General features: G+C 40.7%; 1 protein-coding gene across 7 annotated transcripts in view; it reads left to right on the forward strand.

Moving 5' to 3' along the window:
• Positions 1–2315: 2315 nt before the first annotated feature.
• Positions 2316–27707, forward strand: part of PWWP3A (PWWP domain containing 3A, DNA repair factor) — a 33085-nt gene continuing 7693 nt past the window's right edge. For 2 of the 7 annotated variants that reach the window (XR_012156209.1, XM_073324363.1), the window contains exons 1-13: positions 2379–2481; positions 3679–3720; positions 4601–4710; positions 10581–10672; positions 11258–11328; positions 12931–13977; positions 16310–16435; positions 18090–18160; positions 19397–19476; positions 20816–20876; positions 23352–23427; positions 24486–24536; positions 26646–27073. Coding sequence is in view for 6 of the 7 variants with exons in the window: in XM_073324363.1 (XP_073180464.1) it covers positions 4654–4710; positions 10581–10672; positions 11258–11328; positions 12931–13977; positions 16310–16435; positions 18090–18160; positions 19397–19476; positions 20816–20876; positions 23352–23427; positions 24486–24536; positions 26646–27073 (2160 nt within the window). In the remaining variant the exon portion in view is untranslated. Of the gene's footprint in view, positions 2482–2724; positions 3275–3678; positions 3721–4600; positions 4711–10580; positions 10673–11257; positions 11329–12930; positions 13978–16309; positions 16436–18089; positions 18161–19396; positions 19477–20815; positions 20877–23351; positions 23428–24485; positions 24537–26645; positions 27074–27707 lie in introns of those variants that run through there. The other 5 variants (XM_073324364.1, XM_073324365.1, XM_073324367.1 and 2 more) reach the window with 5 other exon arrangements.

Here is a 27707-nt window from a genome sequence, read left to right on the forward strand (position 1 = left end):
CATGGATCCTTTGTGTTTACTGTTGAGCTGTCAGACAGAGGGGAAGGTTAGGGGATTGTGTTGCTCATCTGATAGGGACAAATAATTCTCAGCTGATCTCGTTTTTACATGGTTGCCTGAATCCACCTTCACATAACTGACTTTCAGGCTTCAGGAAACTGACTACTATATCTAGGGCCTAGGTTTTTAAGGGCTTCTCTTGCCTGGCTTCTGTTTGACTAGAAGATAAAGGGACAAGATTCTTAGCCTAATTTTCCTTTACATGAAGGCTCCTTAGTGTAATAAGAATCTGCCCTTCCAAGTAGGCCATCTATTGTCTAAGTGGACCAAGTTAAGCCTGCAAAGTATAGTCAAGGTCCAGACGAAAGAGAAAATAATAATAAAAATAACAATAATGATAACAAGTAAATAAAAAGATTTGGGGGTCTGTTAAAAATGTCTGGTGGTCTGGGTCCACCTATTGACTACCCCTGGTCTAGGCTGTCATCCTGTTGAGACTGCCCTAAAATGTATGACTTTAGGCCCAGACCTGAAGAAGAGCCCTATGTAAGCTTGAAAGCTTGCCTCTTTCACCAATAGAAGTTGGTCCAGTAAGAGAGATTACCTCACCCATCTTGTCTCTCTAATATCTGGAGACCAGCAGAGCTATAACACCACTCCACTGATTTAGGCTTGACAAAGCAATGGCTCCCTAGGCTATCTTTTGTTTGTTTTTTTCATAGTATAACACACTTATAGATTTCTATTAAATTCCACTGCTGGATGGAGTGAACATTCTGAACTCTTTAAATGCAGGTTTATAAACCACTCATCCACTCCAAGGTTACCTCTGCTGGAATTAGAGCATGCCTAGTGAGTTCAGACATTAAACTGTTTAGGAACTCACAACGAAAACAAACAACCAATAAAACAAAAACAGTGTAAACGTCAAAGGCCCATGGCCTTTTGTTTTTCCCGGAGTGTCTCAAACTAAAATAGAGCAACACACACAAACTCACTCACGCCTCCCTCTGCCCCACTTGACTTGTTTGGTAGTTGGCTCTGATTGATGCTTTTGAGGATTGTAAAAGATATTTTTCCAAAACTGGGAATAAAGAAAGTGGATTCTATGAAGATTGCAAAGGATGTAGTTAAGTAGAAAAAGTACTAGCTCAAGTTCCAGCTGGGGCATGATTACACAATGCAAGCCTAAGGGTTGGTTAGTGGGTTGGGCCCTTGTGGCTGCTCTCAGCAAGGGTAGCCTGGACTTCTGGCTATAGTCTGTTACTGACTAGAGCTAGTCAGGAAAATGTTGATTTGTCTAACCTGAAATGTTCTGTGGGAACGTATTGGGTTTGATGCACTTCCGATAAACAAGAAGCAGAATTCTGATGGAATCCTGCCAGCTTGCCTGGAGAGCTTGGGCTTCCAAGGTCTGCAACTCCAGGGCACCCCCACTACATAGACTGCCACTGAGTCAAGGACCCCAGGGATTCCAAGCTCCCTGACATGGAGCTGGAGGCCTGGAAGTCCTGGGATGGCTTTCCAGGATCACTGGGGCAGTCTGCATGTCAGAGCTGTTTCCCAGCCAGGGACCCTGGAAAAGCCTGGCTGAAATTGACATGATTCTTGTCCCTTTCCTGGCCCCCCACCTCAATGGTGAAAAAAAAAAAGACCAATCTAGTCAGTTTCATGAGTCTATGGAGGGGGAGGCATGAAACTGACCAGGATTGTGCAGGTTTCATGAGTCTGGGGGGGGGGGGGGAGGAAAGGCATGAAACTGACCAGGAGTGTGTCCATTTCATGAGTCTATGGGGGGGAAGCTGAAACTGACCAGGATTGTGCAGGTTTCATGAATCTGGGGGGAAGGAAAGGCATGAAATTGACAAGAATTGTGTCAGTTTCATGAGACTATTCCATGGGGAGGCATGAAACTGACCAGGAGAGTGTCCAGTTCAATCAGCTGTCAGGATCCCCACAGCATATTTCCTTGGGTCAGGTCGGGACACGCGGAGCTCAGGGCCTCAGGTTTCTACGTCACCTCATGATGTCACCACAGCACCCAATCCCCACGCCAGGGCCACCCCGTGATACCGCCTGAAGCGGTTGCCTCACGTCCCGGCGTGCTGACAGCCCGCATCACTCACGTCACCCACTTGGCGGACCCATCCTCCCCGCTCCAAGCCTCGCGCCGGTGGGGAGGGGCGGAGGCCGCCTTCTGATTGGCCGCCCGCGCTCCCCCGCCCCCTGGCCCGCTTGCGCGAGGCTGACAAAGTTACAACTTGTGCGCATGAGCGGGAGTTACGGCGGCCGCCTGGGCGGCGCGCGGTGGGCGGGGCCGGGCCTGGCGCGCGGAGCCGCCGTTGGGGCGGAGCCAGGTCGAGGCTAGGTATGGCGGAAGGGGCCGGGAGGGCCGGGTCCTGCTCTTGCGTACGCGCGGTGAGCGAAGGGGGCGGGGCTGGGTCTCCTCTGACTGGGCGGCTGCGTGCGTAGCGCTCTGAGGTAACGGGGGGGGCTGCGCGTGCGGGTTGGTCATCGGGGGGTTCCCCAGGTTCGGGGGTGGCGCTTGGGCTCTCCCCTTAGCATGGGATCTCCTGGTAGCTCAGACAGCTCAGCCCTCCTGGGGGGGGAGGGGGGCTGTACACCCCCATTCTCCCCCCCCCACCCGCGGGGTCTCCCTCCCAATAGGGGGCTCCTGAGGAATTGGGGGCTGGGACCCTTCTGTGGGGCGGGTGGCTCAAACTACTCCGCTCTCCTCAGAGGGGGCGCGTGGGACCCCCCCCCGCTGGGTTCCTCACCCCCTTGCCCTGACCCACACAAGGGCGATTTCGGAGGGGGGGGGCCCTCTTCCCGTTAAGGGGGGGCTGGGCTGTGTGTACAAGACAGACCAGCCCTTTCTCTCCAGGGGTGTGTGTGTGAGACTTTAAAGGGCCCCCCTCTTGTTTTCTTCCCCCCCCCATAGCCCCTCCCTGAGCTGTGGGACTTTTGCCTCTGCGCCCACTTTTCCACGGTAGTTTTTGTGGGGTGGGTTGGCACTTGGGGGCGGAGCGGGGACTGCTGCACTTGAGCAGGCTGGCCTCTCTCTTCTGTCTTGGAACTCGTGATTGCTCAAGTTTTTGGGGTCCCAGATACTGTCCTGGTCCCTCTTTTTGCACGAGCCCATCTGCTGCTGATGAGGTATACTTTTGTTGACTGGTGGAACAAACCTTTTTCTGGGCCATCGCCCACTGCAGGTTTTTGGAGTGAGTTCAATTTAGCTTGAGTACAACAAAACTGAAGTAAGCTGAATAAACTAGTAAGTGGGCATGTATCGATCTTTCTGAGCTAGGGACTAAAGTGGACCGTTCTGGGAACTAAACGTAGGGTAGTATTTCTGCACTAACATCACTCATGTAGCAATTAGAATTTATACCTTTATGATGTTTTTAGTATTCTTGCTAAAACAAAGTTATTTATTGAGCACTAGCAGTGTGTCTGTGTTTGAGAGGTAGGAAATGGGATGTAATCTGTATTCAAAGTACAAAATTGTCTGAAGAAATGCAAAATATAAGGGAGGGAAAAAGTTATTTGTAAATATATCATATTACAATCATAAGTGTTTGTCCTAATGCAAACAAGGTGACAAGTATGGTCTCTTTTAAGTACTGTATTTAAATGTAAAAATTATACTTTACTTTTCACTTAACCTTTCATATGTAGGACCAAACAACAAGACTTAATTTACATGAAGTCTTCAGCCTTGTAAGTACATGAAGCTTTTTTGGCTCTTAATATGTATGTAATTCATCGAATTTTTCAGGTCTCTAACAAACATGTAAAACATTCGGAATCTGAAAAATTCACGTTCTCTAAATAAGCCTCAAAAAGGGTAGCCAAGTTTGGGATAAGTTACAGGATGTGACAATTCACCTAGATAAACCTGGGAAGCGCTTACTTTGCAATGCTATAAATTAGACTGTTTGGGTATTTTGTAGAAACATTGGCAAAGAGTCCTGTGGCACCTTATAGACTAACAGATGTATTGGAGCATCTGACGAAGTGGGGATTCATTCACCCACGAAAGCTTATGCTCCAATACGTCTGTTAGTCTATAAGGTGCCACAGGACTCTTTGCCACTTTTACAGATCCACACTAACATGGCTCCCCCTCTGATACTGTAGAAACACTGGTTATCTGAATTTGGTAAAAATTGAATATTTTATCCTTTCCAACTAGCTCAGCGGGCAAAGTAGACGGGTATGTTAGTCCCCTCTGGCATGCACTGGACTGCAATGATAATTGAATATCATTATTTTATTCTCATCTGCAGGTTCACTTTATTCACTAATTTCTCAATACAACAGGACCACTCTAGCAACCTGAAACACATTGGTGGTGTGTTGCACTAGACTAGAATGATTTTCACTTTGTGCATTAATATTAATAGCTATCCTTGATAATGCTGGGATGTGTATGTACAAAACAATATGGGAGAAATTAACAGAAATTTATAATATTAAATAAGCAATAATTATGTAGTATTAGATTGTTTTGAGATATTGCATAACTCTTATTTCATAAGGTAAATTGAGTTGTTAAAAGACTGTTACACTTATCCATGTAATATCATTTTTGTTTCAGAATACACTGAGCCTGGCAGTAGTTACCTTGCTTATCCTACATGAAACACAGTCATGACCGATCAAGAATATATCCTGTGTAAATGGAAGAACCGTCTATGGCCAGCAAAGGTGAGAGCATTATGGTACCATTTAAATAGGTATAGGAATGAGGAGAAACTTTTTGGAGGTTTTCTCCCACCCTCTTCAAGATATCAGGAAAAGGTAGGGAGTGTGGGAGAGGGATGCATCATGTGATATGTGCTCAAAAGCCAAGCAACTTATTCTATTTGAAATTTCCTATTTGGAGACAACACCAGAAATGAATTACATAGGCCAAAAAAATTGGAATTATTGACAGGGACAAATCTTATTTAGAAATTATGATTTCCAAGTAAACATGAGGTTGATGATTTGTGTTTTGGTAGCATCTAGGAACCTCGGTCCTGGACTAATGTATATGGACCCATTGTATTAGATGATGCACAAACAGAGCCTCCTGCTCCACACAACTTACAATCTAAGTATAAAATGAGAACAGATGGATACAGACAGATGGGGGCATACAAGGAAGCAACAAGACAGTATCTGTCCACATGATAGGCAGTGATCTTAGCACACCAGCAGCCTACCTGTTGTCAGCTTTTTTTTTTCCTCACAACAAAAGAGTTTTGAAGGAAAATGACTTAGTTTTGCAAATATTTATAGGGAGCTTCTCCCAAGCATGAGGGGAAGCGTCAGCAGAAGCGTGAAGGTGCTTCTTTGAAAATTTAGCAAATGAGCGATGGAAATTGGCCTCATGGGCCAAGCAGAGGCGGGAGTCTACTTTAATACTGAATGAGAGATGGCAGGTAGAGTGGGGATAGATCAGGACAGACTTTGAAATGAAAAAAAGTAGTTTGTTTGATATGATGGCAAAGAGGCAACTAGGGAAGTGTTTCTAGTTAAGAGTTGCTTAGACTGTCAGCAGATTTGTCTTGAATGTTCGCCAGAGGCTTTTAATCTGGATGGCAAGGAGTTGAAGCCAAATGTAAGCTTTAATAGATAAGATAGAGGGTTTCCCCGCTTATTGTGGAGATGCAGCCTCATTCCCTGTCATACTTGAAAAAATCCTTTTATCGAGGGAAGATAACTTTTATATTAACCTAATGTAAAGTCAGTAACGTCTGCTTGATGTAAAGTATCACTTTACTTTCCACTTCCCAGCTTAAACAACTGATACTTTTGTGTCAGTTCATTTTGTTAAATGTATTCATAAGCGTGTTCCCAGTTTAATTCTCCAACTCTTCTCCTTAGTTTCTTATCATTCCTGGGAGGTAGCTTAACACAAGATAAGGATGTACTTATCTGTGCCATGTTCTTCATTCCTGTTATTTCCTTTATAATTTGTCTGTCTTTTCCTCAACTCCTTTTCGCTTCCTTTGCATAATTTTTTCCAGTACGTTAGCCTCCTTTATACTAATTTTTCACTGACTGTTCCCTGTTTCTTCTGCAAGGCAACAAGAAAGAGCATTACTCACCCAAAACATTGTACTTGCTATTTTGAAACACAAGCCACATGGACTAGAAGGGAGTTCTTAATGGAAAAGGTCCCTTGTGCACAGTTATGTTTTTATTGTAAGATGCTTGTTTTGTTAGTAAACTAGGAGTTTTGTAATTTGAATTTATTTAGGAGATTTCAATTACCATAAAAGTATCGTAATATGAATTTACAAATAATGTTTTATATTTCCTAGTGCAAATGGGTAGCTTTTTTTTAGGAAAACTAGAGATCTTTATTGGTTCCCTGTATTTTAGTAGATTTGGATATAACAATAAGAAGGGTACTCATCAAATATATTGTTCTTAACTTATATTCAACAAGAGAGATCTTAATTAGTTCCAAGCATAGTTAATCTACTTTGCTGTGTGTTTGCTCCTGTTATATCAAGTTTTGCAGGAACTGTGTATGTGCCAAAATAAAGACACTAAGATGCCACCAGAGTGAACGTGATTTAAATACCAACATAAATCCAAAATTTGTTTTGCACATTGTCTATTTAAAGTTTCATTGGACATAGGCAAGGGTAGGGGGAAAGGAATGACAGCACTATTACATTAGCAACCGTATTCTGTGAAATGGTTTCTTTTATTCACAAGATGCTCCAGAGCTATTCACTTTAGATTTCATTCAACAGCATGAAGCAAAACAAAATGAGATTTGGGACAATCTGGTAGAGAAGTTGGCACCATGAATATAGAGCACACCTTTTGTGTTGATCTGCTTCAGAAAAGATCAGACTAAAATAATGTAACAAAATATTCTAAATCATCAAAGAAAGCGGGTACATTTATTGATGTTCTTAAACTCAGTTAGTTTCATTGGCCAATCCAAGTCTCTTGCATTTCCATGAGTTAGTTGTGGGAGGGCAATTTTCTCCGTGGCATAGCTAAAATTTCTTTCCATGCTGACATAAACACATACTATTTTTGTTTAAAAATGTTTCAGATTCTCTAGGCAGGTTGGAAAGCAAATTGGTTGTCTATTTTCAGGTCAGCAAGTGTGAGAAATAACAAGAATAGAAAAACGTCTTTAGAGTAGAAACATGAATATCTGTGGCCTTTTGGCTCTGTTAAAGGTTATATCCTGCTAGGGGACAGACTTGATTGAATAGAATCTCTTCTATCTCCGTCTTGTGTACAATTAGTTTTCTTAAAATAGCCTCTTACAACAATCATGGAATGTTTGTTTCCATGGAGTGATATGGCATCTTCTAATCAATTGTGACTTTTTTACAGCAGATCCAAGTAAACGTATAAACTTTAGACACAAATCAGATGTCAAGAATTATAACATTCATAAAGACAGGTTTCAGAGTAACAGCCGTGTTAGTCTGTATTCGCAAAAAGAAAAGGAGGACTTGTGGCACCTTAGAGACTAACCAATTTATTTGAGCATGAGCTTTCGTGAGCTACAGCTCACTTCATCGGATGCATACCGTGGAAACTGCAGCAGACTTTATATATACACAGAGAATATGAAACAATACCTCCTCCCACCCCACTGTCCTGCTGGTAATAGCTTATCTAAAGTGATCATCAGGTTGGGCCATTTCCAGCATAAATCCAGGTTTTCTCACCCTCCACCCCCCCACACAAATTCACTCTCCTGCTGGTGATAGCTCATCCAAAGTGACAACTCTTTACACAATGTGCATGATAATCAAGTTGGGCTATTTCCTGCACAAATCCAGGTTTTCTCACATCCCCCCCACCCCCATACACACACAAACTCACTCTCCTGCTGGTAATAGCTCATCCAAACTGACCACTCTCCAAGTTTTAAATCCAAGTTTAACCAGAACGTCTTGGGGGGGGGGGAGGAAAAAACAAGAGGAAATAGGCTACCTTGCATAATGACTTAGCCACTCCCAGTCTCTATTTAAGCCTAAATTAATAGTATCCAATTTGCAAATGAATTCCAATTCAGCAGTTTCTCACTGGAGTCTGGATTTGAACTTTTTTTGTTTTAAGATAGCGACCTTCATGTCTGTGATTGCGTGACCAGAGAGATTGAAGTGTTCTCCGACTGGTTTATGAATGTTATAATTCTTGACATCTGATTTGTGTCCATTTATTCTTTTACGTAGAGACTGTCCCGTTTGACCAATGTACATGGCAGAGGGGCATTGCTGGCACATGATGGCATATATCACATTGGTGGATGTGCAGGTGAATGAGCCTCTGATAGTGTGGCTGATGTTATTAGGCCCTGTGATGGTGTCCCCTGAATAGATATGTGGGCACAATTGGCAACGGGCTTTGTTGCAAGGATAAGTTCCTGGGTTAGTGGTTCTGTTGTGTGGTATGTGGTTGTTGGTGAGTATTTGCTTCAGGTTGCGGGGCTGTCTGTAGGCAAGGACTGGCCTGTCTCCCAAGATTTGTGAGAGTGTTGGGTCATCCTTTAGGATAGGTTGTAGATCCTTAATAATGCGTTGGAGGGGTTTTAGTTGGGGGCTGAAGGGTGACGGCTAGTGGCGTTCTGTTGTTTTCTTTGTTAGGCCTGTCCTGTAGTAGGTAACTTCTGGGAACTCTTCTGGCTCTATCAATCTGTTTCTTTACTTCCGCAGGTGGGTATTGTAGTTGTAAGAAAGCTTGACAGAGATCTTGTAGGTGTTTGTCTCTGAGGGGTTGGAGCAAATGCGGTTGTATCGCAGAGCTTGGCTGTAGACGATGGATCGTGTGATGTGGTCAGGGTGAAAGCTGGAGGCATGCAGGTAGGAATAGCGGTCAGTAGGTTTCCGGTATAGGGTGGTGTTTATGTGACCATTGTTTATTAGCATTCAGGGGACACCATCACAGGGCCTAATAACACCAGCCACACCATCAGAGGCTCGTTCACCTGCACATCCACCAATGTGATATGCCATCATGTGCCAGCAATGCCCCTCTGCCATGGACATTGGTCAAACTGGACAGTCTCTACGTAAAAGAATAAATGGACACAAATCAGATGTCAAGAATTATAACATTCATAAACCAGTCGGAGAACACTTCAATCTCTCTGGTCACGCAATCACAGACATGAAGGTCGCTATCTTAAAACAAAAAAACTTCAAATCCAGACTCCAGCGAGAAACTGCTGAATTGGAATTCATTTGCAAATTGGATACTATTAATTTAGGTTTAAATAGAGACTGGGAGTGGCTAAGTCATTATGCAAAGTAGCCTATTTCCTCTTGTTTTTTCCTTCCCCCCTCCCCCCCCCCCCGATATTCTGGTTTAACTTGGATTTAAACTTGGAGAGTGGTCAGTTTGGATGAGCTATTACCAGCAGGAGAGTGAGTTTGTGTGGGGGGGTGGAGGGGGTGAGAACCTGGATTTGTGCTGGAAATGGCCCAACCTGATGATCACTTTAGATAAGCTATTACCAGCAGGACAGTAGGGTGGGAGGAGGTATTGTTTCATATTCTCTGTGTATATATAAAGTCTGCTGCAGTTTCCACGGTATACATCCGATGAAGTGAGCTGTAGCTCACGAAAGCTCATGCTCAAATAAATTGGTTAGTCTCTAAGGTGCCACAAGTCCTCCTTTTCTTTTTGAACATTCATAAACCAGTCGGAGAACACTTCAATCTCTCTGGTCACTCGATTTCAGACCTAAAGGTCACAATATTACAACAAAAAGACTTAAAAAACAGACTCCAACAAGAGACTGCTGAATTGGAATTAATTTGCAAACTGGATACAATTAACTTAGGTTTGAATAGAGACTGGGAGTGGATGTGTCATTACACAAAGTAAAACTATTTCCCCATGTTTATTTCCCACCTCCCCCACCCCCCACTGCTCCTCGGACGTTCCTGTTAACTGCTGGAAATGGCCCACCTTGATTATCACTACAAAAGGTTCTCTTCCCCCCCCCCACCCCTGCTGGTAATAGCTCATCTTAAGTGATCACTCTCCTAACAGTGTGTATGATAACACCCATTTTTTCATGTTCTGTGTGTATATAAATCTCCTCACTGTATTTTCCACTGAATGCATCCGATGAATTGAGCTTTAGCTCACAAAAGCTTATGCTCAGATAAATTGGTTAGTCTCTAAGGTGCCACAAGTCCTCCTTTTCTTTTTGCGAATACAGACTAACACGGCTGCTACTCTGAAACCTTAAAAAAACAGTTACAGGCAATGTTGCATGTTTTGACTAAAAGCTAACATTGATATTGTGGTACTTTCCAAGGCTTCAGGGACGTCAGTGTGCCTAGGTAGTACTGTTCCATTAATAGTTTGATATGCAAATAATGTTATAAAAAATTGTGTGAGGAGGGGGAATACTTAATGTAAAGATGGATTCCATTGCATATCCCATATCCGATATAGCTAGGATGAGGCTCTTCCTTACAGCATAGCTTTCTGAGTTTCTCCTCATGCCTTCATTTGGGATGCATGCTGTATGCCATCTTTACTCTTATGAACATTGTGTGCATGGCTGTAAAAATTATACTTCCTTCTTCATTTAGGTTTTATACAAAATCAGAACTTCCAGAAGACCAATTGTTTCTAAAGCAAAAGCAGCCTCTTTCAAAGTTGAAATACTCGGTCTGGAAGAACAGTTAAGTACCCTTGTCATTAATCATCTTATATTTAAGAATGCAAATGTATGGCAAACATACTGTAATCATTGGTTCTTGAAGCTGTCTCTAAAACAAGATTAATTGATTTCTGAAGTGTCTTGTTGGCTAACCAGAATTTTGTCAGTTTTTAAATGCATAAAATCTTATGACTGTTGAATTGTACTAACATGCCATTCTTAAACTGTTCTAGGTTTTGATTTGAAACCTGTTTCATGGTCATTAAAAATAGCAAACCCTCCTTGTATTTCAGAAGGCAAAAGATAAAATTTCTTTTTTGATTACTGTACTTCAGTATAGTATCATGTAATCATTGAAATATTTTAGATAGTGGACTTGATATATTCCACCTTACCAGTCAACCTCTTGATTTTATTATTGGCCATGCAGTCCACACTAACCAGCAAGTTGCAATGTTTTTCTGTCAATATGACAGTTGATTTCTGCTATTCAAAATTCTGAGGAAGAGGTATTGATTTCATATTGCCTAAAGAAAATGAGACTTCTAAAACAATGTCATGTCATTACCAATTTAAGACTCAAGGACAATTTTACTGTATTTTCAGGACTAATGTGAACTGTACGGACACGGAGCCTTTGAAGGAGGAGCGCATAAAAGTCATTGCCTCTGAATTAGGTGGGATACTTTAAAGTTTTTAATGCTTTACATGGGTGGTAGAAAAGGAAGAAATGGGTGGGTGAATATCTAAATACCTGACTCATTCATTTCCCTGGGAGGCTTCCAAAAACAGTCTCCATGTGGATACATGAAACATCACAAACAACTACCTCTGATGCTCCCCAAATATGCCATCTCTGTAATGTGATACCAATCTGTACTCTGAGGAGTGACTTCTGTGCAAGCCATGTAACAGTTATTTTTTAAGAAAAGCTTATTTAGTAGTAAGATGGTCACCTATAGATCTCTAAACTCCCATGTTTAAATTATTTGTAATTTGGAAATGGTGTGTGAAGCAACACAGATATGGAAACTTTATTCTTACAGGCATGAGGACAAATGGGAGTCAGCAGGTCTTGAGTTCTGATTATGGCTCTGCCACTGATTTGCTATGTTGCCTTGGGCAAAGCTGCTTCATTTTTCTGTCTCCAGGCTCCATGTCGGGAAAAGATGTCTCCTAGTTGAAGAAGTTCAGGCCAGATGTATGCTAAAAACTTGTTGCCAGCTTAGCTATGTTGGTCAGGGGTCTGATGAGGTGTGACTGATGTTGCTCTGCTGCCAAAAGCCCCTACTGTAGATTCAGTTTTTGCTGGTATACCTTATTTTGTTAGGAGGGGTGGTATAAGTTTTATACTGGAAAAAGTTTTCCCAGTATGAATTGCATCCACGCAAGAGTGCTTTGCTGCTGTAGTATACCAGTATCACTATACCGGCAAATCCTTGCAAGTGTTGACCTGGCTTCAGTCTATTTATCCAAGAGAAGTTTTGAGGTGATTTGATCAGTCTACCAATACCTGTATGGGGAAGAGACTTCTGACAGGAAAGGGCACTTTAGTATAGCAGGAAAAGGCATATTTGGATCCAGTGGTTGGAAGCTGAAACTAGACAAATTCAGATACGAAATAAGGTGCACATTTTTAACAGCGAGTGTAATTCACCATTGGAACACCTTACCTAGGGATGTTGTGGAGTCTTCATAATCTGAAGTCTTTAAATCAGGACTGGGTATCTTTAGGAAAGAGATGCTATAAAGTTTAATCAGAAGTTAGTGCCCTGATGCACAGTTTACTGAGCAAGGTTCTTTGGCCTTTGTTACGCAGGAGATCAGACTAGAAGATTGTAATGGTCTCTACTGGCCTTAATGCCTGTGAATCATTTTCCTTATGGGTTTCCAGCTTGCTTCATTTAGTTGGCATCTCAAATCTGCTTGTGGAAAATGGTCTGCTGACCATCTTGGTAGCAGTTTAGTTATATGCTCTTTTATTCAATTTTGCTTTTCCTTCCCCTGTGCTAGGCTTTCCGTGCTGCACCGTCGGAGACATAACAGAGAATCTTTGCCAGGATGTGTTTTTAACCTGTACAAGTCTATTTCAAATTTGTAATCCAAGAAACATGAGCCTTTTTGTTCGCATTTACTTACTGTCTTCCTTTAAAACTAATGGTGCTTTTTGCCATGCATTCTGTGATGCACTGTGCAAGAGGTACTATAAAAACAGTACATCGTATTTTTAATACACAAAGGAAAAGTTGTCATAACTTCTTGCATGCCTCTTTCAACAGACCAGAGGAATAAACCTAGTCATGCTGTGGAAGAACTGAAGTATCGCAAGGCTCTTAAAATCGCTCTAGATATTTTGAGTGCCTCTCCAAAACAAGTAAGGCCTTCAGTCGAGGGACGAACTACTCGATCAGCCCAGAAAGAAAAGAAAATAAGAACTTCATTATCTCCTCCTGTGACTAGGTGTCCAATATCTCCCCCAAAAATAGAATTGGAAGGGGGTGAGACCTTGAAGAAGAAAAGGGAACAAAAGACACCCAGCCCACAAACTGATACAAAAAAAACCAAACAAAAATGTCGGCTCAGTTCCAAGGAGACAGCTAAAACGTGTGGAAATGGAAGAAAATCTTCAGTATCTAAATCTGGGGACTTTTCTAGCACGTGGAGGTCAGAAGGTCAGCATTGCAAGACATCTAAATCAAAAGTAAAAACATTAACTAAACAGAAAAAAGTAAAATCCAAATTGTTGCCAAAGTCGAAAACAGGAAAAAGCTCATCACTTTTGCTAAAAGAGAATGAGAAAAGTAAGAAAGGAAGAAAGAGACCAAGAGATGCAGGCGAACCCTCATCTCTTAGCACTAAATTTCCAGATGATTCAGAACATGTTTTTGTTAGAGAGAGTACCCCAGTATCTGCTTTCTGCAATTCTACTATGTTAATATCTGCTGGAACAAGGCCAAATGTTAGGGGTCTGCGCAAAAAGAGATTTCTGGATTTTTCTATTACAAGTACCTCACCTGAATTAGAGAGTAACATCAGTGAAGAGAGAGACGCTCCTGCAAGGAAATATAAAATGTTAGATGGGAGCAAAAAGCCTGTGAATTCAAAGTGTGCTAGCTGGAAACAAAGGACTACTGCAGTTTCACCTCTGCACAGAAAAGGGGGATGCATAAGTTGCTATGAACCTTTATTTGGGGCTTCTAAACACAAAAAATATTCTGATAGCCCTCTTTCTGAGCTTAAAAAAGAGGAGAATAAGGATACTTCACACAGTCCTGTGAATAAAGCTAAAAACTGTCAGCTACCTGATTTTGATGAAGACGAAGAAGGTAGAGTATTTCATTGGGGGAACTAGGACTTTTGTCATTTGATTTTCAAATATTGCTTATCTATTTTTGTGGGAAGTTGCAATATCTTGGGGAAGGGATTCTCTGAATACTCATTTTATACTAAAGTCCATCATGGCCAGTCCCTCTGACTTTATCTTTTTTAAAAAAAAAAAAAGTTTCCCTGAAATTTAAATGTGGAAACTGTTCAGTCATATTGGCTAGAAGGAAGATATTTCCCTGTTTGGGAAATTTCAGAATTGCTCAGTGAGATGGACAGTTCAACAGTTTCTGCATTCCAACAATGCTTTGGGTTGAGAGTTACGATACAGAATAATTTACCAGTACTAGATGTGATTTACTAAATTTTATTTTTGTTGTTTGTTAAACTCTTCATTTAGGAAGTTTTTACAAATCCTATTCATGTAAATATCCGATACAATAATCATTACAACAGTGAGCTTTTGTTTAGAGAAACATTATACAGTGGTATAATCATTGGCTCTCTCTACTAACAAGATGTTAGTGTGGGGGGACAATGAGCATCTTTACAGTACCCATAACATATCATTTCCGCTTTACTAAATGTTTTAACTTTTTGTGCACTGTCAGATAATTATCTGCCTATTTTGCAGTTCAATGTTACTAAGAAATATAGTGGAAACTTGCAAACCTTCCATTAATTGGTAGGATTTTTCCTGCTCTTCAGCATTCTAATAACTGATAAGTTTCTTAGCGCACTTTTTAGGGGTTCTGGTTCCTTCGCTGAACAGTTCACGTGAAAATTGCACAAGCTTATATTTTAATGCCTTGTTGATTCCTCCTGTAATTCTCCAGTGTTAATTCTTGGCTTCAGTCTCCTTCATCGTTTGACCTTGGCTTGATGTTTTACTACTTGAATATCTACAATTTCTACATCCATTGACAAGTGTATTGTTATAAGGAGGCAGATAATCTTTGGCAATATTTGTATTTTGAGCAGTCAATTTCACACCTTGCCTCTCTTACTGCTCTTTTGTATCTTGTTTGATTTCTTTTTTTCCCAAATTCACTGTTCTAAAGAGCGTCAATTGTTCTATTTCAAATTACGAAGTCAATTAAATTAGTAACAAGTGTTTAGATGCTTCCTTGCCACTACATTTTTTCAAAGACTGTCTTAGTCAAAACCAAGCCATAGCTTGCTGCTTTCTTTATTTTCATACTGTGCAAAGAAGCAGGCTAGTATCATATCTACAAATATATTCTTATTTTTTTCCAGTGTGTGGGACAACACTGAACTTCTTACTTATGGATTAATCTCTGTAGATCCTGTTGTGTGGCTTAGTGGAATCATATGATGCAGACGAGTAGCCACTTCATCGCATACCCTATGGCCTCAGGGCAGCCCAGCATGCAGTCCCTCACCTCAGTTTCCCTTCTTGGATCCCCAAACAACTCCGCACAAGGTTTTTCCAGTCTGGTCACCACTGCCTTCTGTAGGGTTTAATTTATTAACTTAAAGTTTCAAAACTAAATGCAAAAGTTGTCTCTCCAGCCTTTATCTAGTTTATAGACAAAACTCCCCTGGTCGGTCAGAGTCCCTTTTGCCTTTGCAGGCTACTCCCAGTTCTTCCTAGCTGGAGCAATTCCCTTGGTCTCAGGGTCTTCCCTGCAGGAGCTCCTCTGCAGTCTTCTGAGCTTCCCCCTGACTGCAGCCATCTTCTGCCCTTCATATGGAATTGCCTTATTCCCCTCAGGTAGGGCTCATTGTGTAATCAGGGTTGGTTTGGCCCCAGGCTCCCTAGCCCAAGGGCAAGCCACCCTGTAAAATATGGCTAAATACCTGTGAACTAATTCGTGTGTATCATTTTATATTTGAATAATTATTTCTCCAGTACTCAACACTGCTACTAGCTTGTCTGTCTAAAATGTATTATATTGTTTCCTTCAATTCAGGCAGTCCATGCAACCTTTTGACTTTCTCCCTTTCTCTAAGTCATAAGGATTCTACCCTAGCAGAAGTCTCTTCCCCACCCCCTTCTTTTTTAAAGATCCTTACTGTTTCCAGACACTTATTTACAGAAGTCCTGCTTCCCTCCTCTTCCTAATTTCTTAAGCTCTTTATTCACTGGCCAGATTCTGATTTTACATCAGGGTAAGTTTGAAGTAACTCCATTAAAATCAAATGGAGTTGTCAGTGTGCTTAAGTTGGAATGCACAATGGCAAATTGTGATAGCTTAATAGATGTAATTAACTCTGTAATTCAAAATACTATTGGGATATTTTTCAAATTAAGATACCTCGCTCGACCAGAAAAAAATTATGATAAAACAGTTCTTCTCACTTTGCTTACAGGATTGGAATCCTCTGATCTGTCTTTGAAGTTTAGCTCTCCAGGAGAGATATCTCTCGATACAACTTTGGTAGATGAGGAAGAAGAAGAAGAAGATGAAGAACTTCCTAGTATTCTTTTACGTCAAGGTAAGAAGAGAATGTAACTATTTCTGTGAGCCTTAGTCATTGAAGACTTAAATATGATTTAGACTTTGTTTACTAATACCTTGGTAACAAACATAAATGTTTTTATTCATTAGACTTGTTCTTGTTAGAAACTGTGAATGTCATTTTGTTCATTTGAGTGTGGCAGCATGTTCATGCACAGCTCCAGAAGCTGCATGCAAACTCCTCTTAAAGGAATATCCTCAGGTCATGTTGTCTTCTGTCTCTGCTCCCAGAAATATGGGTTTCCTTCAGGCCTCTGACAGTCAATTCCTTTTACCAGTACTACAGTAGTCTTTGGAAAGAACCACTATGATGTGATGACTTGTCTTTCTCCCCTCTCGCTCCAGGTGTGGGTGAATGTCAGGGGATGTGTATGCTATCTAGTCCCAACATGGAACTAGAAGTATCCACTTCGCACCCTGTCACACCACTCTTGCTTCCCTCTAGGCATAGTTCACAAAAACTTCTATCCTTGTCTCTTTGGCTCCCTCATTCACCTTCACCAAATCTTTTTCTCTGTCTGATCCATGTTGGAGGACACTCCAAAAAATTATTATGCCATTATATAAATATGTGGTGCGCACTCCTCTTGAATACTATGTGTGGTACTTGTTACCCTATCTTACTAATTCTGCAATATCCTTATTAGGGGTTAAAAGAAGGATGATGAGAATGATTAGGCCATGGAAAAAACTCTTGTGCAAATAGAGATGGAAAAGATTGGGCTGGTTTACCTTAAAAAAGGGATAATGACAAAAGGACATGGTGATAACATACAGGATAATGACTAGTGTAGAGACTAGCTCAGGAGCTTCTGTTCTCCTTGTCTCATAACACAGGAACAAGGGAACAGCTAATGGATATGAATTTATTATATTTCAGTTTCAATAAAAGGATTTTTTCCCCACAGAACACATAATTCTGTGGAACTTGTTGCCACAGAATGTTGTCAAGGCCAAAAAACTTACCAGGGTCCCAAGAGGGATTGCACTTATCTGGATAACAAAACTATCCAGGATTGTTATAGTTAATGCTAATAGAATGTCTTAAGACCTGCCACTAATCTCTACCTATTTGGGATTGCATTGAGATTGTTATGGAGGGCAGATTATTTCATATTTGCCAGCTGCAGGGTTGCTTGCATGTTCCTCTGAAGCATCTGGCACTGGCCACTGTTGGAGAGGACACTGGACTAGATGGATCATGAGTTTGATCCAGTTTTGCAATTCCTGTGTTCCTAGGAGATACTGAGATTGTAAGATCTCTGGGGCAGGGACAGTCATTTTATGTATTGTGTACAATGCCTAGCACAAAGGGACCCTTGTTTCTTAGTGACAGGTTTCAGAGTAACAGCCGTGTTAGTCTGTATTCGCAAAAAGAAAAGGAGGACTTGTGGCACCTTAGAGACTAACCAATTTATTTGAGCATGAGCTTTCGTGAGCTATCGTGAGTGCTCAAATAAATTGGTTAGTCTCTAAGGTGCCACAAGTACTCCTTTTCTTTTTGTTTCTTAGTGTAACTTGAGGTTGTAGTTCAGGGACCTCGTCTTACTTGTTTGAACATCAATGATGCTATGTAAATATTACACTTGTCTAATTATGTAGTCCAGTTAACTTTTATTTTTGTTCTGTAGAACCATGTTCAATTGAACCAGGGATGTTGGTCTGGTGCAAATTGCCAAGATATCCATATTGGCCAGCAGTGGTAAGAACAGCATCTTACTACTTTTTTGAAAACGGGATCCGAGGGTCTGATTCTGAAATCCTGTATGGCTGTATTGAGTATCTTCTCTAGTAACTTCTCTAGTTTAGCTGGAAGAATATCTTTTGGGGGTGTGTGGAGAAAGGTAGTATCTAAAATGTCTTAGTGCTTAGTTCCACTGAAAAACCAGGGGTTTGGACAAAAAATGTCTCTTATAGATTCAAAGTGCTCATTAGGCATTTGAATTAAATATTTTTTTAATGAAAAACAACCCACACGCCAAAGCTTTATCCCCCTGATTAAAAATCAGTGCCTTGCTAAATTGCTCATCTGTCTTGATTCTTGTGATGTTTCCCTCATTCTCTAATCACTATAATATTTTGGGGTAGAGAGAACCTGTATTTTGGATGTAAAAAAACGAGCAGGGGCGAAAAATGTTTGTTTTTGGGAAATCTCTTGATGCGATCTTTAAACCCTAGAAAGTAGAAAAAAGGGCACAAGACCAATATTTTTCCTTTTCAAACCTCACTGGGAACCCATCACAGTCACCTTTTAAGTAAGACACAGATGTTAAGGCTGACATGCTTGTTGAAGTGTGTAGCTGCAAGTCTGGTGTCTAAAGAGAGCACTTGCTACAGATTCCAGTGTAGAAGGTGATAATCACTCAGAGAGCTTTGTAATACATAATAAATTCTCCACTGAAACCCATTCTATTAGGTAGTAAACTCTCATGAGTTCCTCCTTATTCATTGCTTTGTATTATGTTGCTACCTGTCAGAACAGCCAGCAAAGTGATCCCTCTTGTGGCTGTGAACACGCATTACTCTGTCCTGGATAGGGAAGAATGATTAATGTACATCATAATACAGTGTTCACAGGTAGAATCCAAAGATGAATTAACTCTACATTATCAGATATTCTTGTCTTTAATCTGTAAATTTGTTTTGATCATGCTACTTCGCTTTTTTCCAGTGTGCAGCAATAAGGGAATAAATTCAAATAAAGTAAAATAAATTGCATCATCAAGCCACTAATACAGCCATGTGCACGCATGCTGTTCTTAGTGTACCAATTTTATTCGCTTTATTTGTTTGCCTGTTAGATTAAACTTGACTCTCAATGTCTGTTTTCTGTAACGGTACGTGGAGCAACATATGAAAATGCAGGTGGAAATAATGTGATTTGCTTTATAAGCAGTCAGGTTTCTAGGATGTTAACTTGTCTTTATATTTTCAACAGATAAAAAGAGTGACACGGAAATATAAAAAAGCAAATGTGCGGCTGATAGAAGCGGGCATGAATGGCAAGACGGCGAAGGGGTATAGTTTGTTGATTAGCTTCCGAACTTCACTTAACTTTTGTTAGAATTGTGGTAAGAGCCTTAACAACCAGGGTAGCCGAGGTAATGCGAACAGAATTCCTTCTGCTAGTACTGAAGCACAGCACAGCGCAGCCAGTTGTTCTGGTTTTGAGTTGGCATAAAGTAGCTCTTAGCTGTTAATGGCATGTCCACCACGGAATCCTGTTACAACCGCCAGCAACCTCGAGAGGTCTTCCTCATCCCACCCCTTAAAATGTGCATGCATTTTATCAAACTTTTGTTCAGTGTGTTGCAGATCATACATACACTCAACATGTGCGGTTTTGTAAAGGTGGAGGTGCCTGTTAAGGAAAAGTTAGCACATGTGACTCCAATTTCGTTTGGGGCCCACCATTGTCTAAAAGCAAGTACATCATGCACCAGGAGGAGTGTTTCTTTGATACTGCATTCCTGTGAAAATCCTTCTCCTTGTCTCCAGCCTGCCTTGCCTGCCTTGACTCCCGGTATCTGTTCTTTGTCTGTCTCTAACTCCCTGTCTCCTGGCCTTTGATGTGAGGCCTCCCATCCTGATAATAAAAGTTACTGATGCATCGCTTTAGGACCATGCTGTGTAATTAACATACTAGTTTAGCACGAGGAATGCACCAAGCAGGGATAGGTGGTAGATAAGAAAAGGGTTTGTTTATTGGCTAAGGTTTCCGATGCACAAGGGCAACATGCTTTGCTAAGAGGTATATAACCTATGTATAATCTGTATTCAGAGTCCCCACCTGGCTAGCAGGGGGGCACCATGCTCGAGCGTAATAAACTTGATGTTTTTTGGGAACTCTGCAGTTGTGGACTTTGTTTATGTGCCTCAGCCTAGATTCAACTGTGTGTGACCTACCAGGTGTAATTTGTAGCATTTGTGTGTGTGTCCTACCAGGTCTAATTCGCAGCAGTTGTGTGCGTGTCCTATCAGGTGTAATTCGTAACACTGTCCTTATGGGTTAGCTTAAGTCTGCAAAGCAACTTTAAACTTGCACTTCAGTCTTCATGTGGCCATCTTTATCTCTGTAGCCGAAGACCACTGGACATAGTTTCCCTCAAAGCTCATCAATGTCACTCCTGAATCCGTTGTTCTGTTGTCTTGTGCCTTACCCAGTTTAGTATCAAACAGTTCCTTGAATATGAACTGGTAGCTCATAAGAATTAAAATTAGTACAAATTCTATTCTTAAACTAGTTATGGAACCTAACCTGCAGAAAGATGTAGAATTCGGAGGGATGTGGGGTGAGAATCTAAGCTTGTCTGTATGCACTAACTGTGTTCCTCTTTTTTTTTTTTTCCCCATGAAGTTTCTCTATAGGTCTCAGAAATCTAAAGCACTTTGACTGTAAAGAAAAGCAGAAGCTAATAGTAAGTACAGTAATAAGAAGCAGACTTCACGTTTTTCTTCAGTATATGATATCATTACCTTAAAACAGAATCCCTACTTATTGGCCTTAATTGGTTCTTTATTCCATAATACAATTTCATGCAAATATATCTTGCCTTTTTTTCAAATCTATTGTTCATATAACCTTTTCCAGCTGGAATGTAATCTTGAACAAAGTAATTGAATGTAGGTATTCAAGGGATGATACATCTTTCAAAATGGAGGGTGCATTGGAGGGTGGATACCTCGGACAGTCTCTAGAACTAGTTTTTGTTTGACTTACTGCTTCCAAGCTCACAGCTCTCTAAGTGCCTGTACTTGTAAGGTAATCCATAGCTAACAGCGGTCAGCAACTGGCTTCCTTTAACTGTCATCTTAGGACAAAACCACATTCAGCACGCATTACAGAAAGCTTAACAATTTCTGTAACAGTGCTGAAAACAGTGTTGTCCTTTCTACACTGGGAGTTAAACTCACTTCAGTACTGCTTAGAGATATTGTTTACAACTGGTTAGTTTCCTAGCATAGACCAGGCCTAAAGGAGTTTCTGCTTGAATCTGTCTAAATGGGTGGTAGTTTGGTAAGTCATAAATGCTCCGTTAGTAGGTACATAAATTTTTGCCCATCTAGAGCATACTTGTGAGACAGACCTGAAGTTCCAGCTTGTTACAGCAGCACAGTGCATTGTTTCTGTTCCTGAGCATTTGCATTTTCATTGAAATTAGTTTTAGGTTTTCAAAATTCAAATCAAACCTTAAAAAGACAAGTGCCAAAAGCATTGCCAAGACCAGAAAGAATCCATAGGCAAATAATCCAAAAGACTCTCCAAATTACTTTCTCAAAAAATTTGTATTTGGATTGTCTTCAGGTTTTTAGTATTTTAAAAGTACTTAATATTTTGTATTTATTCAGTGAGGACTGAGTTCTCTCATAAATGTCTAACATGTAAGATGAGCTACATTATATTCACTGGTTTCAGAGTAACAGCCGTGTTTAGTCTGTATTCGCAAAAAGAAAAGGAGTACTTGTGGCACCGTAGAGACTAACCAATTTATTTGAGCATAAGCTTTTGCTACAGCTCACTTCATCGGATGCATACCCTTTTCTTTTATTATATTCACTATAAATGTTTTTCTTAGTGTCTTCTAGCGTGTGTGTATTTGTGGATTGTGTACTAGTATACAAAGTGCATTGATTTCAGTAGGGTTTTCTATATCCTTGAAATGGGTTCATAATAGCATGTACTCTTTTTAGTCTACATTGAAAGCTTACAGATTTCTGAAATGTATTTTAACCATTTTAAAGGGATAAAATTATTGGATTATATTTACTGATAAAGCTCACAGCCATATGGATCAAATGGCTGTTACACTATGTAATAGACAAAATTAATCCCTCTGCACTGGAACTGCAAGCCATGCTCTCTCCCAGCTGATGCTGAGTCAGATGAGCTTCAAATGCCCTTTGACCTAGAATAGATATCCCAGTTCACCTGTGAGCTCTGGCAGAGGGAAACCTGCAGCTACAAGCAAGTGGGGAAGGAATGTATGTTTACAAGGCTGGAGACCAACCAATGGACCGAATTGTGGGTGTTGTATACATTCTGCGAAACAGGGAGATGTGGATGCTATTTTCTGTCAGTCAGTTAATGTAGTTGGCTGGTTTGGAGTGTATAAAGTAAACCTTGCTCTTTGTAAAAAGAAAAGGAGTACTTGTGGCACCTTAGAGACTAACCAATTTATTTGAGCATAAGCTTTCGTGGGCTACAGCTCACTTCATCAGATGCATACTTTTCCACAGTACGCATCTGATGAAGCGAGCTGTAGCTCACAAAAGCTTATGCTCAAATAAATTGGTTAGTCTCTACGGTGCCACAAGTACTCCTTTTCTTTTTGCGAATACAGACTAACACGGCTGTTACTCTGAAACTTGCTCTTTGTGAGGGGGAAGAGTGCTCAGGCTCCTACAACCATTCTGTCTGGGCTGTCAAACAGAATGCATTCTACAGCCAACTTCCCAGTGTGACTGGACTCCCAGAAGATGACTTGTTTTGAATGTTCACCAGCTTCCAACAGTAACCCTAACCCTAAATGGGGCAGGTGTTCAAATCTGAGTAATGTGTGGAACCCTACTCATTTAAAAATCTAATTACTTCTGTGTTAATTGCAGGATGGCAGAGATCAAAACTCAGCCAAAGTTAGCTTGCACTTCTGCAAGCCTTAAGAAATCTTCAGATTCCTCTATAATGCAGTCCAAAAACTTGGGAACCATTTCTCCCCTTGGAAATAGAAACAAGCAATTTCATAAGCAAGACTTATTCATTTTATGATGGCAAATGGACACACTACTCTGTTGCAGAAAAACACTGACAAAACATCCCTGCATTATTTTTTGATTGGTCAAGAGAGAGAAAATTATTCAGTTTAAATCCAACCTGTTAACTTTTTTTATTGTAGGACAAGGCCAAAGAGGACTACAGCCAGGAAATTGAGTGGTGCATTGAATTGATTGCTGACTACAGAGTTAGAGTAGGTAAGCAAATGGGTCAAGGCTGTCAACCATGTCCATTCTAGTATATATCTATCACAATATTGTCTTTCTTTAGATCCAGTGTAGCTGAGGCCTTTATACTTACAGGACATTGTGGTAGAGTAGAAGACTTGAGACCTGGGATTTATTGCAGGCTGAAGTTAACTCTTCCTTTTTGTGCCTCGGTTTTCCCATCTATGTGATAATTATACCTCATTGGATGCTGAGTCTTCATTAATCAATATTTTCAATGTGCTTTGAATCCTCAGAAGAAACGTATACACCTGGTTTTCTAGTTTATATATTATATAAAGTCTGCAAGAGAAAATGTTCAAAGACAAAAAACATATTCCTGTTCTGCTCCCGCACCGCAGTTATGAGTTAGCTGTGCAAGGGGTTCTGTGGTCGCTCTATTTTATAGCACCGTGCATTGTGGGCTTCACGGGGCCACCTGCTGTGGGCTGGATGCTATGGAAGCTGAAAAAATAATCAATATTTACACAGTCCATTAGAGACTGACAGATCTTCAGAACGCCTCTTTAAAAAGTAGGTTTTCCCATCTGATGGATGAGGAAGAAGCTGAGGCAAGTGACATGCTCATGGCCGAAAGAGTTGCCCTACAAATTGGGATTGGAACTCAGGTGTTCCTGGCTGTCGGTTCTGGCATTAGACTCTTGGGCCACACCTTCAAACAGGTCAATATTTAGGCTTTGAAATGCTCAGTTGAAAGGTGCTGAATTATGGGCAATGTGGTGTTTAGATAATGTGCTGAATACCCTTCATAGCTTGGAAATGTTCACCTGATAAATATTGGCACTTTATCTGTGCAGGACATCTTTAAGTGGCTTCTCTGTTTTAAAATTTTCACTCTGCATGCCTGTTGCACTAAGGTATTTTAATGGTTGAATCGTGTCTTGATTATAGCACCTTAAATTTAGGATATTTGCCTAAAAGCTGTAAAGTTTCTTCAGGTGCAGTCTTTGCGTAGAAAATCTCAAACTTTTTTGTTTTCAGCGATTCTAATTGGGTTGATAAAAGGTTTTTTTTTTTTTTTTTTCCAGGTTGTCGTTCTTTTACAGGATCCTTCTTGGAATACTGTGCTGATGACATCAGTAAGTATTTCCATGGTGAGGCTGAGTTTTTTCCTCCTGTCCATGTTAGCCAGTGTAGATAGCTTCCTACATATTAGTCTACCAAATGCTTGCAGTTAGGATTTCCAACTCCGTAACTGAGTTTTTCTGACAACATACTTCAGGGATGCCTAAAAATTTTGCTGTTAACTTGCCTTTTAATTTTGGCAATGAAAATATCTTAGTTTTTATAGCACATGTTTTTCCGTGCTCATGCAAACGAATAACAGTTGTTTCATATTGTCAGATCAGAAATACCTAGTTGCCTTCATCTCCTCCCATCAGTGCAGCCCCCAGAGAAAGAGATGGGGCAGGGTGAAATCCATACTACTGTTTTTTGTTTGTTTGTTTTTTTTTCCTCAAGACACTTGCTAAGACCTGGGGAGCTTTTCCTTATTTGACACAGTGTGAATGGTTGGCAAGGTACCAGCACCATGTGTTTATAGATAGTGCTTGTGTCTTCACAGTGAGCTGGAAGGGAGAACAGGTATAAAAAATGGGTGAGCTGAGGGTTGGTCCCATTCTGCTGCCAAAATAAGGAAGTGAGGATCTGGCTTAAGCAGGGCCCAGCACTCCAACTATTCAGGATACAGAGAAAGCATCAAGACTTCAAAGCATTGAGTTGGGATGTTAGAAAGTGGGATCAAGAGAAGCATTTGGGGGGAGGGGAGGCATTCGATGTCAATTTGGGCAGGAAACAGTTTTCCTGTCCCTTAAGAATTTTTAAGATTTTGAAAACTTTCCCATCTTGAATTGGGACAAAACATAAATCTTAAATGTTTTGGAAAACTGAAAATTGGGGGTGGGGGGGTAAAATCAGAAGGGAAATCAAAACATTTTGATTTTGACCTTTATTTTTCCTATAAATTAACTTAAATTTCAAAACAAAAAATCGTTTTGACCGCAAAACAATCTGTTTTTTGAAACTTGTCAAAACTGATCTTTTCCTGCAAACAGTCCCAAACGCGGACTATAGCATGATATGGAAAAGCACAATGAGGGGTGTAAGCGTCGTGTTATTTGATATACAGATTAAGGTGGAGGTGCTGCCTGACTCATGCCAAAGATGGCTGTTGGCCTCTTTTAGGAGAGGTTTCTGTTCCTAGGCCTGCCTACAGTTCTGGGTGATAAGTTCTCTTCTCGCTTCCTGGACACTCTTCATTTCTGCCGCTGGCATGGCACCAATCGTTCTTTCCTCCTCAGCTGCTGCGGCTGTCCTGACGACTGTGCTGCTTTCCAGCAAAATGCCACGTCTTCTGTGCACTGGCTTATTTTCCTGGGCATGGCTCGTTTTAGACCAGATGTAATGACTGGCATAATTTAGCCTGTTTTTAATAGACTGTAAAATTACATATAGCTAACAACCTGGCTGCATTTTTCTTCCACCTCTATCCCCTGGTAATCCTGTCCTCACTTGAACAGACTCCGTCCTAAACATGCCGTATTACAAGGTATTTGGTGAGTTGGTCAAATCTACTACTGTAGTGACCAGGATGGAGATAAAATGTAAGTTAATTCCTTCAGGGTTCTTGCAGTGCCTCTGATCAGCTGTCTGTCTTTTGGACAGAAAGCATTTTGAGGCAAAGACTCCTTATCTGTATCTCACTGAGTGTGTTCAGTACTATACACCAGCAAATGATAATGAATTTAATACACAAGCTACTTCATAGTTAGAGAAGACCTCTGTTGTCACTCCTCAAGGAATAAACTGATGGGTATAAGCGCTAGGCAGGAATTTTTCCTGTTTGATTTTTTTTTTTTTTTTTTTACTTCACTCGGCCCAATCTCACTGTCATCCAGAATTGCACAAATAGTAGTGTGCATTATGGGGTGCCTTCATTCTTTGTCAATCAGACATTGGCTGCCGATGAAGACCTGATGCCACATTAGAGCAACCAGTGGCCCACTTCAGCATGGGAACTCCTATGTTCTGAGAACAAATACATTTCAAAACCACTTCTATCCAAATTTCAGTTCTTTAGTTTCTTTTCTGGCATAGTAAAGGTTTCTCTTTCTGAATCAAAAACATTTTATTTTTCTTATCTGCAATGTATTTGGATGCACTTACTTTAAGGCTGGCCTTTCTTTCAGGCTATCCAGTTAGAAAAGAAGTTAATCACGGTAAAATACAAATGACCTTCCCAATCGTAGCAGAGGAAGACCTTGAAGACTCTTTGTCAGAAACTACACCTATCAAACCCTCCAAGAAAGTTCTTCCTGATAGAATGAGGGCCGCCAGAGACAAAGCCAATTTAAAGATAGTTGACTTCATAGTGAAGACAAAGGGGGCAGAGGAGCATCTTTTGGCTATTTTGAAAAGCAAAAAGCAGTCCAGGTGGCTGAGAGAATTTCTGAATTCAAGTCAGTATATGACCTGTGAGACCTACCTTGAGGATGAAGAGCAGTTGGACCTCGTGGTGAATTATTTGCAAGAAGTCTGTCATGAAATAGATACCAGGAAGCTGGATGTAAAAAATGGTGATAGAATAAAATTTATTTTGGATGTCCTTTTGCCTGAAGTAAGTGAACATCTTTACTGTTTGACCTTGGTTCAGAGACTTGCTGAATGTTCTCCAGTTATTGAGTGACATTTGAGCAAGACAAGTTAAAATTCATGGGCCCAGTTTTTAATCTTGGGTTCTTCAGATTAAGTGCCTAACTCTGGATTTAGGCAACTAAGATTAAAAGGTTTCAGAGTAGCAGCTGTGTTAGTCTGTATTCGCAAAAAGAAAAGGAGTACTTGTGGCACCTTAGAAACTAACCAATTTATTTGAGCATAAGCTTTCATCACTGAATGCATCCGATGAAGTGAGCTGTCGCCCATGAAAGCTTATGCTCAGATAAATTGGTTAGTCTCTAAGGTGCCACAAGTACTCCTTTTCTTTTTAAGATTAAAAGCTGGACCCTTTATTATTATTTATTATTATTTATTATATTTATGTATTTATTGTTAAACCATGTGTATGTGGCTCAGCCTTGGGAAGTCAAAAGTGTCCATTTGGTTCAGCACAGCAATCTGAAAGCAAACATGTATATGTTTTTAAATACTCTTTGAAAATAAAGTTCCAAATTAGCATTATGCACCTCCTGCTGGTGTTATCTTGTTGAAAAGTGAGTATGCACACCAGCATAACGGCAGCTCTGTCTCAATTT

Source organism: Lepidochelys kempii, chromosome 25 (genome assembly GCF_965140265.1).
Source record: "Lepidochelys kempii isolate rLepKem1 chromosome 25, rLepKem1.hap2, whole genome shotgun sequence".
NCBI classification, from domain to species: domain Eukaryota; kingdom Metazoa; phylum Chordata; order Testudines; family Cheloniidae; genus Lepidochelys; species Lepidochelys kempii.